The sequence below is a fragment of the Mus musculus genome, chromosome 2 (assembly GCF_000001635.26).
Source record: "Mus musculus strain C57BL/6J chromosome 2, GRCm38.p6 C57BL/6J".
NCBI lineage: Eukaryota > Metazoa > Chordata > Mammalia > Rodentia > Muridae > Mus > Mus musculus.
Genome location: NC_000068.7, coordinates 152,734,520 through 152,748,549, shown reverse-complemented (window position 1 = coordinate 152,748,549; position 14,030 = coordinate 152,734,520). Strand labels below are relative to the sequence as shown.

Sequence of the window (14,030 nt, the reverse complement as noted above, 5' to 3'; positions counted from 1 at the left end):
GCTTTTTACATAAGTGCTGGGGATTTGAACTTGGGTCCTTACTGAGCCGTCTCTCCAGCCTGGCTAAGAAGTCAGTTTCGGTGACTCTATACTAACTCAGGGACAGAAGTTCTTTGCATTTCACCTGCTTTCTGATTCATGTCATTTTCCTGTTCATGTGATTCAATTCAAGGTCCAGCATTATGTTTAATGTCACATCTCCTCCACCTCTCTGATCTGTGACAGTTCTTCAGGCCTCTTGGTCATGACCCAGGCCACCTTCATTTTACTTTGAAGAGAGTCTGTTGTGCTATAGGAAGTGGCTGCCTGTTTGGATTCCTGTAGGCATAATGTTTTCATGCACTGTGTAACGTTTACCCTTATGTTATTCAAATGCTGACTTCTTGGTCTTCATATCTTGTTTCAATCTGGACCCGGCATTGCAATGCTTACACCAAGAATGTCCTGTCTCAGGTTTGTGTAAACAGTCCTTTCCATTTATTATTCTTTCCATTTGTTGTCAATAAATGCCGATCACCCAATGGTTGGGCAGAAGAGAGAATAGGGCAGAAACTTCTGTGGTGTGGAGAGAGAGAAGGAAGAAGTTTCAGACTGAGCCAGGAGGAAAGGGTCTGAGAAGACACCATGAGAAAAAACACCTAAGGAAAGCCCAAACAATATTAAACAGCAAGTATCATGGAGATGGGGCTGGGAGGTCGCCAGACCAGATTAGGGATTAATAAAAATAATTTTACTGCCCGCATATTGATGGGCAGCTTGAAATACATCTTGGTTTCTCTGTGTGGTTATTGGGGACTAGCAAGGGTAAAGAAATACGGCCACCAGATTAATTCACTGGTGACACTTATATTAAAAATAATTAATTTCACAGATTCCCTAATGTTTTTGCCATGATCCAAATAAAGTCACACATTGCTGGGGAAAAACGTCAGAGGCAGGAAGTGGTGTCTTACCTTTCTCTATGCATCCTACCCTGACCAAGGCTAAGGTGCTCTCTACTGGGTTTCTTAGAACATGGGAGACTTACTGCTGTTGTTGTTGTTCTTGTTGCTCAAGACAGGGTCTTTCTGTGTAGCCCTGGCTGTCCTGGAACTCACTTGGTAGACCAGGCTGGCCTTGAACTCACAGAGATCTGCCTGTCTCTACTACTTATTTTTAGTTTTATGGCTATGAGTGTTTCTTTTTCCCCTGCATCTGTGGATATGTTTCTTTGGGGACGTGAATCTCTGGTGTCCTCGGAAGCCTGACAGAATTGGATCTCCTGGAACAGAAGTAACAGATTGTTGTGAACTGCTGCTGTATGGGTTCTGGGAATTGATCCCAGGTCCCCTGCAAGAGCAGCAGCTCCTCTTAACCACTGAGTCACTGATCCAGCCCTACTATAAAAGTATTGTTAATTTTTAAGACATGGTCTCGCCGGGCAGTGGTGGCATATGCCTTTAATCCCAGCACTCAGGAGGCAGAGGCAGGCAGATTTCTGAGTTTGAGGCCAGCCTGGTCTACAGAGTGAGTTCCAGGACAGCCAGGGCTATACAGAGAAACCCTGTCTCGAAAAACCAAAAAAAAAAAAAAAAAAAAAAAAACCAAAAAAACGAAACCAAAACAACAAAACAAAAAAACCATGGTCTCACACTATGGAGCTCTGGTTGATCTAGAACTCACTATGTAGACTAGGCTGGCTTTGAACTCACAAAGGTCCATCTGTTTCTGCTATGGTTAAAGGCATATACTACTAATACAGGGACCATTATTTTCTTTAATAAAAAAAAAAATGTATTTACTTAGAAGCATTCAGAATGTCAACAAAACGGCCGCATATTTTGTTGTTTGCAGTTGCAGAGTGGTATTCATGAACAGAACGACAATTATCTTCATATAAGCTGCATCAGAGACAATTGAAAATGAAAACAAAACAAAAAAAAAGAAAAAGAAAACAAAAACCAAACTACTATCCTCATATATAACAAGTTTGTGTTGTGCACCAACAAGAATTTGCTTTAAATTTCCATGCCAATTTACAACCCCCAGACTGTACCAGGCAAGGTTAGTGGCTATCGAAAATACCACCAAGACAGGGCTATGTAAAGACACATTGGTAGTGTGTTAACAATACAAAAAAAGACACTGTACAGTTTAAAAACAAATCTTACACAGCCTGACTTTTCTTTAAAAGGAGTGAGCTGTATATGGGGGCGGGGGTTAAGTGCTTTATAGACAAGATAAAAACTGCGATAGAACCAACTTATTCATCATCTTCCTCTTTCTCCTTTTCCTCCTCTTCATTCTCATCTTCCTTCTTTTTCTTGCTCTTCTCAGCCTTGACCCCTCGGCCCCTTCCTCCACATCAGGTTTTCCTTTAGCTTTGTAGGCAGCAATATCCTTCTCATACTTCTTCGCTCGGCAGCCTTCTTCTCGTAGGGCTGTTTGTCATCGGCTGCAGTGCGGTTCCACATCTCTCCTATCTTCTTTAGAACATCACCGATGGATAATCCAGGATGCTCGCCTTTGATTTTGGGGTGGTACTCAGAACAGAACAAGAAGGCCAAAGGAGGCCTCTTGGGTGCATTGGGGTCCTTGAACTTCTTTTTGGTCTCCCCTTTGGGGGGAATGTAGGTTTTCATTTCTCTTTCATAATGAGCCTTGTCAGCCTTTGCCATATCTTCACATTTCCCCTTTTCTTTAGCAGACATGGTCTCCCACCTCTCTGAGCACTTCTTGGAGAGCTCTGAGAAGTTAGCAGAAGCATCTGGGTGCTGCTTCTTGTGCTCCTCCCGGCAGGTTTGCACAAAGAATGCATATGAGGGCATTTTGCCTCTCAGCTTCGTAGGATCTTCTTTGCCCATGTTTAGTTGATTTTCCTCTACAAAGCACAGAGTTGCCCAGTGCCCTGGTTCTCGCTTGCCCCATCCAGTGTCTATCTGACTCTCGATTGCCCCAGCACTGTCTCTATGGAGCTCAATGTACCGCAGTGTCTGTGAGAGCGGGAGCCAGACACCCCATCATTATTTTTTAAAGATGTATCTTTATTTGTGTGTAGATGCCAATCTGAGTGTTTGCCACTTGTGTGTGGATGCCTGCAGAGGCCAATAGAGGGTGTGGGATCTCCTGGAGCCAGAGTTATAAGTAGTTGGTGAGCTGCCCCGAGTCCTTGCTGGTAACTGAACAGCGGGCCTCTGGAAACGTTCTTAACCACTGAGCCATCTCTCCAGCCCCAAATATTATTACTTTAAGTTGTGAGGTGTATGTATATGTATTTGTGTGTGTGTGTGTGCCAGAGGTCCGCAGCATGTGTCTTTGACTACTCTTATTGTTCGCCATCTTATTTTACAAAACAGGATCTGTCACTGAACCTACTGGGCTTGGCTGACCAGAAAGTGCAGGGGTCCTCTGTCTCTGCCTCCCTGGCATGGGAGTTATAGGTACACGGTTCCATCACACACACACACACACACACACACACACACACACACACACACACACACACGTCTCCTTTGCACGTGCTAGGTGAGTGATCTTCCACTGAGCCACACCCCCAGGCCTTTTTTTTTTTTTTTTTTTAAACTTTCTATTTTAAGACAGGATTCTGAAGCCAGGCTGGGATGTGTAAGACCCTATCTCAAAAGATAAAAGGCTGGGGAGATGCCACTATGGTCCAGTCACCTTTCAGCAGTGTCATTAGCTAGAGACCAAGCCCTGAATACATGTAGCTTTTGGACGGTCACTTCAAATCCAAACCATAGCCTCAGGGAATCCTTTGAGAGTTCCCAAGCCCGACCTGCTTCCCGGAGGAGGTGAGTTCAGATAAAGGGGATTTGGCAAACATTGTTTGAAGTTTTTTTTGTGCAAAGTCTACAGGTCAGAACAAGTAGAAGATGCAGGTGAGCTCGTAAGGGCCGACTTATCAGCTCTGGGCTTTTGTAACCAGAGCTATTCTCAGTGTCCTTGTCTAGGCTTGTGGACTCTAGATGTTCATAGCTTACATTCCCCTCTCCTCAATGACAGGGTCTCTTCAGGACTAGTTGGATAAGGAGCCGGACACTAGTATGGTAGGTTTGCATCTATTTATCTACCTTCTTTTTTTTTTTTTTTTTTTTTTCGGTTTTTCGAGACAGGATTTCTCTGTGTAGCTCTGGCTGTCCTGGAACTCACTTTGTAGACCAGGCTGGCCTCAAACTCAGAAATCCGCCTGCCTCTGCCTCCCAAGTGCTGGGATTAAAGGTGTGCGCCACCATGCCCGGCTTATCTACCTTCTTTTATGTTACAAATGTTTACTGAGAAGCGACTTTGTGCCAGTCAGCAGACAGGATGCTCAGGGAGGAATCTTCAGTCTAGATACAGAATCACACTGAACAAGTGAATAAGAGAGATCACCCCAGCTATGTGAACAACCCCAAACTTAGGGTTCCAAACCAACTGGGAACAGCCAGACATGATGGCTGTAATCTCAGCCCTCAGGATGCTGAGGCAGGAGAATTATCTTGAGTTCAAGACCACCTGGGCTATAGTATGAATTCCTGGTCTCCCTGAGGCAGATTGAGACCCTGCCTTAATACCAACTAACAGAAACAAAACTTTGGAGTGAGGCCTGATGGCACATACCTTTAATCCCTGGAAGCAGAGGCAAGTGTTTCTCTGGAGGTCTACACAGCAAGTTCCAGGCTATCCAGGGCTACTTGGTGAGGTCTAGTCTCAAAAAAAAAAAAAAAAAAAAAAAAACAAATGACAAAAACTGGGGTCCCTCAGTGGGTTCTATCTTTGCTTTTTGTTTGGTTTGTTCCTGTGCTGGACCTCACTCAAACCCAGGGCTTGGAACAAGTATAACACGTGCTCCACCCCCAAGATAGACCATAGCCCTTCATGGTTGGTTATGAGACAAGGTCTGTGTTATGATTTGAATAGAAAGTGTCCCACACAGGTGTGGTATTATTTTGGAAGGTTCTGGAAACTTTAGGAGATGGGACCCATTGTAAATCAGGCGTGCTCCAAGAGACTGCCTTTCAGTGACTCAGCTTACATCATCAGCCACCGCCATTGTCGCCAGGTGCGGTGCATTTCCACAGCTGCTAGCACAGCTTATGTCACCACAGTTGCAGAGCCATGTGCACTCCCTTTAAAAGGTCCAGGGCCATCTGAAGTTGCTCTGTATGTTCTGTCTCCCTCTCTGTCTCTGTCTCTCTCTCTCTCTGTGTATGTGTGTGTCTCTCTTTATCTTGCTCTCATGTCCCCACTCCCAGAAGGCCTTTCACTCTCCCCCTCCCCCAATAAACAATAAACCTCTTGGATTAGATCTGTTGTGCCAACTATTAGTTGCACACCTTGGCCCCGAACCCACCAAGGTACATTTTCTCTGCGTTATCCTAGTAGGACATAACTGTAAAAAAGACGGAAACAGATCCCTGTGGAAATATTGTCCCAGCTCTAAGGTTTTTTTAAAATGCATTTTATTATTAGTTTTCAAATTATGTCTATGGGGGTATACTCCTGGATGCAGGTGTCTGCAGAACCCAGTAGCATCAGATGTTCCTGGGACTGGATTAAGGGAGACCATTCACTGTAAGTGCTGGAAACTGAACTCAGCCAAGAACAGATCCTGCTCTGTTCTTGACCCAAGACATCTCTTCAGCCCAGATACGGAAGGTCTTAATCAGAGCTAAGCTGTGGGTGGAAGTTTCTGGAGTCTGGTATACAGTTATCTGACTAAGTACCTGGACACATAACTCATAAACCAAACAGGAACACACACACACACACACACACACACACACACACACACACACACACACACACACACACACACACACACACACTTGCGTTTAATACTCTCACATCCCATTAGAAGCCACCAGGGTTCAGGCTGTCTCTAACTGCAGGACCTAGGCAGGGTTTCGCGCCCATGCGGGCGCAGTTCCAGTTCTTCCAAGAGGGGGCGCGAGTGGACAGAGGAAAAACCAGATCCCACACAACCCAGGGTTGTTCTGTGAGGGCCCCATCGGGGAGGGAGGGTCCACTGGTTCCCCTCTCAGAAAATTTCCCCATTCTCCTCTTGGCTTAGAGATCCCAGGTCTCAAACCCAAGAATGGAACGCAAACACGACAGACACAAAAGCATGATACTTCTGTCTTGCATATATACAGGCACAACCTAGGTTTTGTGGAGCTTCTAACAAGAACACAATACACAAATTTTTACAAACTGCACAAAGAAACCTGTGAATTTCAAACTCTCAAGAGTGAGGAGTCTTGCAGGTGGTGGACATGTCTTTAATCCCAGCACTTGGGAGGCAGCGACAATGAATCTCTTAGTTCCAGACCAGCGTCGTCAACAGAGTTAGTTCCAGGATGGCCAGGGCTAAACAAGGAAACCCTAGGGGTGGGGGTGGGGGTAGGCCTTGAAGTTTAAGCTTCTTGGGTAATTTCAAAGTAAATGAACCTGTGGTTATGTATGTGTGTTACTGCAGTCTGTCCCTAGTGCATGGAACGGGGATTCTAACTACAGGATAAATGACAGTCGGAACGCCTATCCATTTCCAGGGAGAAGTAACTGCAGCTTAGGCTGAAGCTCAGAGCATATCGATTTGACTTTGCAGGAACCTCAGAGCAGTTGATAGAAAGCTCAGGATGCCTGAGAGCCAGACAGAAGCAGCAGACTTCCGATCAGAAGTGGCACTGGGGCCGGCTCTCCTGCTTCCCTCTTGGCCCACAGCCATCTCTCATCCTCTCCTAACCGCTCCTTGCACAATGCCCTGATGCAACCCTGTAAGGGCCTGGGGCACCTCTCTTGGGGGCAGCTCTACGAAGAAGGTTTTGCAAGAGTTAGGGGCAGGAAGCAGAGCCAGCCAGGGTGGGGTCAGAGAGATAAGGGAGCCGGGCCTGCTCCCCCCAACCCCCACCTGTGGTTCCTCCTAGTCCTGGTTTCCTCTTCCCTTCCTTTTCCAGGAAAGTAGCGCCTGGTCCTCACCCCAGCCTCACCCAACTCCTGCCTGGCCCTGTGACTCACCTCCTTTCACTACGGCAGCCAGGCAGAATCTGAGATCTGCCTACCACTCGGTAACCCAGCTATGTGACCCTGGGCATTGGGCAACCCTCCCTGGTTGGCAGTTGTGGTGTTCAGTAAGAGTAAATGCTATCGCTGGGTGCCATGGCTGGATCATACTTATAATTCTAGCAATTGTAGCAGAAGGATTACCCGGAGTCCAAGGCCAGTCTGGGCTACAGAGTAAAACCTGTCTCGAAAAAGGAAAAACAAACAAACAAACAAACAAACAAAGCAAAACAAAAACCCAGCTGTGACAGCACATGCCTTTGATCCTAGTACTCTGGAAGTTTGAAGCTAGCTTGATCTGCATAGTGAGTTCCAGGACCAGCCAGGGCTACATAGTGAGCACTTTGTCCAAAGGAAAAAAAAAGAATGAGTGAATGAATGAATGAAAGCAAACAAGTGCTGGGCAGTGGTGGCGCACACCTTTAATCCCAGCACTTGGGAGGCAGAAGCAGCCAGATTCCTGAGTTCGAGGCCAGCCTGGTCAACAGAGTGAGTTCCAGGACAGCCAGGGCTACACAGAGAAACACTGTCTCAAAAAAGCAAAAAAAAAAAAAAAAGAAAGAAAGAAAAAGTCAGTGAGAGGATGCATTTGAGAGGATAGCCAGAGTCAGAATAATACTCAATAGCAGACCATTTAACTAGCATATGTGAGGCCCTAGGTTCAATCCCCAGGACTATAAAAATGTAAAATGCAATGTTTGTGGGGAGCAGATGCAGCAGCACCTGCCTCCAGCCAGCACTGCAGCGCCCTGCCTGGATGACCCATCCACTCAGGGCCCAGGCAGGAGCGGCCGTGGATGGGTCTGAGAAGTACCAGTGGCCCCTGGGGATTAGGGATAATGATGTATGTAGATGTCAGAGCTTGGTGACCCCACATCAGACATGTGTTCTCTTCACATCAGGTCACACAGAACCTAACCCGGGACATCTTGGATCTGAGGAAGCCTGGGCTGTGCTACCTTTCTGGGTTCGTTAGATTTTGTTCTTGTTCTTGTTTGAGACAGGGTGTTAGGTAGTCCAGGCTGGCTTCAGATTTGCTTTGTAGGTCAGGATTACCTTGAATTCCTGACCCTTCTGCTCAGTTTGTAATTCTGTGAAGAGGATGTAGTTTCAGGCCAGTTTACATACGGGCAGGCTACACAGAGAGATGTGGTCTCAAAAAAGGCAAGAGCCCGGGATGTGGCTGACTGTGAGGCACTTGTTGAGCGTGTTCCATGTTCAAGGCTCAGGGTTTGGTTCCCTATTATTTTAAAAAAAAAAAAAAAGGTAGCCAATCACTCTTATTGCTATTAAAATGAGCTTAAGGGGTTGGAGAAATGGCTCAGTACTAAATGCTAGGCTTAATCAACATGAGCATAAGATTGCATTGGGCCACTAAGGGGTTAAATAAGTTGATACTTTTAAAAGTTTAGTGTAGTTAGTGCCTAATCACTTTTTGGCCTTTTGTCTAAGACCCAGGATAGGATAAGGCCGATCGAATACTAAGCTCTGTGTGTTTGTTAAGTAAGATAAGGAGGACCCTGAGTCCAGCGCCCAAGGAACTTGTCCTGTGGTTCCTCTTCAGTCTTTGCCCTGCTCCTAGCAGCACCAAGTCTGTCTGGGAGGGGCTGAGATGTTAATGATTTCCAAAAGAGGAGGGTTTGGCTTTTGCACACACACACATAGGCATACACACACGTTGGTGGCCTCTGTCCCTTGGTTTAGGGTTCTCTCTCATACTACAACACATACACACACACACACACACACACACACACACACACACACACACACACACACACACACACACACACACATTGGTGGTCTCTGGCCCTTGGTCTGGGGTACACACACACACACACACACACACAATTGGGGATATGCGCACACATTGGTGGCCTCTGGCCCCCTCCCTCCTTGGTGCCTCTTATGCAAGCTGCCGACGCCCGCCCCGTTCCCAGGCCGGGCTGCAGCTGCGGGCGGAGGGGCAGGGCGGGGGCGGCCGCTGTTTGTCTAGCGCGGCCGTGCCAAAGTCGGCGGGCCCAGACAGCCAGGCGCCTCCGTACACCTGGGGATGCTCAGGTTAAATAGCTCCGCATTCCTCGGGCCCAGCTGATGGAAACGCTCCCAGGCCGCTGCGGAGCCGGCCTCCAGATGGGCTGGGTCCGGGCCAAAGAGGAAGAGAGGGAAACGTGGAAGCCAGAGTGTGCCTGGATGGGGGGGGGGGGGGGGGAGTGGCCAGGGGCTCAGCGGCCCCTTTCTGAGCTAGAAGGCTCTGGAGGGTAGAGATGCACGCGGGGACACGCCCACCTCCCGGTGGGTGGGCTTGCAAAGGGAGACTCACACATGCGGAGAGGAAGTGGGCACACAGTGTGCCTCCGATTAATAATTCCTAACTGTCTTATGTACCAGGCTGTGTGCTAAAGTCTGATCTGGGTTTCATTTATTCTGGACGATCCTGTGAGGTTAGTACTATAAAACCGCCCAGGTGGAGAGGGCACACACAGCAAAGGGTTTAATCACCTACAAATAAAACTACTACTAAAGTAAAGTCCATCAAATGCTTGAGATCACTTTATGTACCTGGCTTAGTGTTAAAGTTAACGTAACTTAGTCAAACCTAACGTAAGTGCTCCATAAATAATTCCAGATTTTATTTTTGTTCAGTTTGTTTCTTCCATGGTAAAACTGGGCTCAGGATCCTACCTTTAGCCCCAGTGGGAATCCTTAAGTCCTCCAGGCAGAGGAGCAGTCTGGCTCCTGGTTCTAGACGTTGTTTATTTGGGTCTTGTTATTTCCTATTGTGAGACAGGGTCTCCCTATGTAGCTCTAAATTGCCTGGATTTTGCTACACAGACCAGGCTGGCTGGAACATGCCTTTAGTACAACTGGTTTATTTTGTTTAGTGTCAAACTATATCAATAGTTCTTACTATTTGGGGACAAGGTCTTTGCCCTTTCCAGGACTCCATTTCTCCAAGGGAATTAGCTTGGCAGGGATCCTTGAAGGATGGTGTCCTCAAGGTCTAACTCACAATTGGCCAGGGAGGTGGAAATTGTACTTTTTGAGAAATGGTTTGCTGCCCTAGACCCACAGTGGGCTAGGAATGCCAAGCAATCTACAGCTACAAAGGAGCCCAGTGTGCTTCAGTAGCCCGTAACATCAACCTAGAGCCGGGCAGGTATGAGCACAATGCACCCAAGCAAAGTCCCAAGGGCTGGAGGGCACACACTAGTCTTTAGAACCCATCTGTGCCTTGCTACATACATCCACCACCCAAGTTCCTGCACAGGACAGATGCCCCGGTTCCTATCACAAGTCACTCAAGGCACACACAGGCAAGCCCTGATATTTGTGCACTCCCGTAAGAGCCCAAAGCCACTTGTCCAGGTAGACAAAACCTAAGGAAAACCTTTTTCCTTCTCAGGAGTTGGGGACATGACTCGCCCACACAGTAGCCTGGGGCGGAGGGGGGTGTTGTGTTGATCTGCCAGCAAAGCCAGGCCAGGGTGAGGGGGCTGAGTCCAGACCCAGAGCAGGTGGCCCTGCAGCTGTGTACAGCCTAACCCTGCCAATTTCATCACCCACTTGGACAAGGCAGGAGACCTAGGGCAGCCTGCTGGCCTCCAGAGAAAGGTGGCTCAGCCGGGAAGAGGGGGCAACAGAAGTCCTGCTTCAGGCCAGCTCTGACCTTAGGCAAGCCCTTTTCACTAGGTCTCACACACAAACCCCTGTCCTTGGTAAGGAAATGAATGGTCCAGTGACCCGCTTTCCCAACTTGAATGGCTTGAATACTTCCCAGCCCAGAGCAGGACACTTAGCAGGTCCATCTGCATTTTAACAACCTCCCTGGGTGATCCAGATGGCCTAGGGACCACGTTGAGAGAAAGCCCTACTAGAGGTCTAGAGGATTTGATTTTATGACACCAGGGAACAGGGAAATGGCCAGAGATGAGGGAAAGAATAGACATTAAAGACACCGGAAACACTCATTCAGGTCGGTAAGAATGACAACCCAGATGTGGCCATCCAATCCCCCAGATTCTCAACACCAGCTGTGAAAATGGCCAGAGGTCATGCCTGTCCCGCCCCTCCCCCATCCAAGAAGTCACAGCAACGTTATCTAAAGTGTTTGTTTAATAACAACAAAAAACTCACCCCCATAGAACTATTGTAAAACAATATTTTCAGCCAGTGATCATTGTAATATACAATACAAAATATTTCCTCAGAAATCCGAGAAGCACGAAATGTGACCATTTAAAAAAAAATGTCTGCTTTTTCAATAAAACAGAAACACGCGGGGTTGATTAACCCCCTCCCCAAAGTCTCTGGAGGCTGAAAGGTGGAGAGGGTGAGGCTCTGTTGATCAAACCCTCTACCCACTGGACCGATCCGCCAAGAGTCCGGTGGCTGCGGTAGTGTCTTTCCCAGAGATCCCCTGGGGAACCGAGAGCACTTTTTTCCTCTTGCCTCCTGAAGGGCTGGAGTCCATCTGGTCCCTCAGTGCGCCGCCTCAGCGACACAAGATGCGATCGTCGGCTGGAACACATGCCGCCTGTGAACACCAGAGCGAGATAAGGGATGAGACCCACTGGAAAGGACAAGGAGGGGAGAGGCGTTCCCATTTCTCTACTCCAGGAGGCACGATGAAAATGCGAGCTTTTTCCTATTAGTCGCCCCTAAATAGCTATGCGCCTGAAAAGTAAGGAAGGGGGACACCCGCCTCCCGTGGCCTCGGTTTCCCACTGAAGAATAATGTAATACTCTGCCTCGGACCTCACCTCGGCCGCCAAGGCACTGATCTCGCCGTTCAGGGTGCTGAGCGGGGCGCGGACAGGCAGTCCCCGGCCTCCGGTGGTCCCGACTTCAGACTCCGAGTTCAGCTCCAGCTGCAGGTCCCTGATGTAGTCGATTACATGCTGCAGGATCTCCACCTTGCTCACTTTGCGGTTCTGGGGCAGGGTGGGCACCAGCTCCTTGAGGCGTGAGTAGCAGCCGTTCATGTCGTAGAGCAGGACGTTCACCTGCTGCTCGTCCAGCAAGGCGGGCAGGCGCGTCCCAGCGCAGCGCGAGATGGCCACGCTTTGCTCCGACAGACCAAGTACCACCTCGCCCGCTGTCCTGCCCGCCTTCAGCGAACAGCTAGGGCCTGCAGCGGCTGCGGCACTGCCACTGGCGACCTTCATGATCCTGAGAACAGGCGGAGGGGAGCGGAGGAGGCTGAGAACAGAGTGTGGGAAGAGAACAAGAAGTTGAAGAAAGGTTGTACAATGAGAGGGCAGAGCGCTGGAGCCAGTCTTTTATAAGGGCAGACCAAGGGCGGGTTCAGAACGTTCAAAAGCAACCAATAGGCTGCTAGAGGCGTGGCTTTGAGCGCCTCTGGGTCCCACCTCTGGATCTACTAGTACACCCTTAGGCTGATGGAGAGGTGATGGGGGCTCAAGAACTGAAAGGGTGGGAGGGCATAGGTAGAGCAGCTAGTGGGCTCTTCCTCAAGGAAGCAAAGAGACTAAGCTAATTTTGCGGTTAACAAAAAGACCCCAGGAATCAGCTTCTCACGGTCTCTTTCTCACTTCTCCAGGTCCATTTTGCAGATTAAACAGGAACGGGGAAGTGGCTAGCTTTGGGTTGGCCAGTGACTCAGGACAAGTCAAGGATTCCCAGATGCTGTTGGAAGATTGGGCTGTGATCTCTACTTATTAAAAGCCGAATTTTATTTTTATATTTATTTACTTCGGAGGGTTTGCTGATTTTTTTTTTTAGAGTGTCTCATGTAACCCATGCTAGACTCGGAACTTGCTATGTAGCGAAGAATGACCTTAAAATTAAGATGTTCTGACCCCAGGTGCTGCGATTATACAGGCGTGCTCTACCACATCATGTTCTGAGACAGATTTCAAAGCAGGCTCTCTTTTACTCTGAATTCCGTGCCTGACTCAAATTTCTAGAGAAATGAACTGTAAAGTCCCTAGGACCAGGAACTAGGTCGACTACACTGGGAGAGATACTAGGAACCTCTTTAAAGCGGAGGACAGAATCTGAGACCTGAACTAGATAGAGGGTCGCGGTGGAGTAGAACTACAGCACCCAATTCTACCCTGGATTTGCAGCCTCTTGCAGAAAGGTTCCAAATCTGCAGCAGCTGGTGATTTTTTTTTTTAATTTTTTTCTCCTCTTTTGCAAGATTTTTTTCCTTCTTGAAGGCCTCCGAGCAAGCTCTCCCTCCCACGGCGCAGCAGCTGCGGAGATCACCCCCTCCCTTTCCTTTCCCGGGCTGGTCTGTGTCAGCGTCTGAACAAGCGGCTCAGACCGTTAGACGCCAGGCCCGTGACGTCACCCATTCATAAAACCCGGACGGGCTGTCAGGCTGGCGCCGCGCGGGCGGTCGCCATGGAGACGGCAAACTGGGCTGGAGCATTCTCCGCTCCCCCCCACCCAGCCCCCGCCCCTGAGCCCGTCACCTGCAGACTTAGGGCGCGAAGCCTGGGAATGCTTTCCTCGTGGGTGCGGTTGCTGACCAAGGGTCAACTTACCTCCCCGCCCCACACCTGCCGAGTCTCCCCCACCCAGCCCCACAGCTCGGGCGGTTTGGGAGGTTTTCTCACACCCTGCCACCCCAAACCCGTCAGGGCCGAGGCCCCTCCCCAGCTGAGTTGGATTCCTTCGCTGAGATTACAGGTGTGCTCTGCCACATCATGTTCATGAACTGAGACAGATTGTAAGGCTGGTTCTCTTTTATTCTGGACTCCGAAACTGACTCAGTTTCTAGAAAATGAACTGTAAAGTCCCCGGGACCAGGACCTAGGTCTGTTGAACTGGGGGCGAACAGTTCAGGTCTCAGAGAACCGAGTCTGAGATCTGAACTAGACAGAAGGGTCTCCGTGTAGATGTTTCTCATGCTTTCTCTGAGCTCTACCTTGCTCTCTGCCTGGTTTCTATAATAGCCACGACCATTCGACCATTCGCTGCTCTCTTAGGGTTAGAGCTGTGTGGTTTGCCTTCTCTAT

At 48.7% G+C, this 14,030-nt stretch overlaps 1 protein-coding gene and 1 pseudogene across 3 annotated transcripts; both read right to left on the bottom strand.

The window, feature by feature from the left end:
* Window positions 1-2,045: 2,045 nt before the first annotated feature.
* On the bottom strand, window positions 2,046-2,993 carry Gm14162 (predicted gene 14162; annotated as a pseudogene).
* On the bottom strand, window positions 11,140-12,299 carry Id1 (inhibitor of DNA binding 1, HLH protein). 3 transcript variants are annotated; one of them, NM_001355113.1, is made up of 2 exons: window positions 11,800-12,299; window positions 11,140-11,578 (listed from the first exon to the last, which is right to left on the bottom strand). In NM_001355113.1, the coding sequence occupies exons 1-2, from the start codon at window positions 12,207-12,209 to the stop codon at window positions 11,524-11,526; spliced, it is 465 nt and encodes a 154-aa protein (NP_001342042.1). In that variant the 5' UTR covers window positions 12,210-12,299; the 3' UTR covers window positions 11,140-11,523. The 3 variants fall into 3 exon arrangements, with proteins under 3 accessions (NP_001342042.1, NP_034625.1, NP_001355947.1); NM_010495.3 differs by having other exon boundaries at window positions 11,805-12,299; NM_001369018.1 differs by having other exon boundaries at window positions 11,140-12,299.
* Between the last annotated feature and the right edge of the window lie 1,731 nt (window positions 12,300-14,030).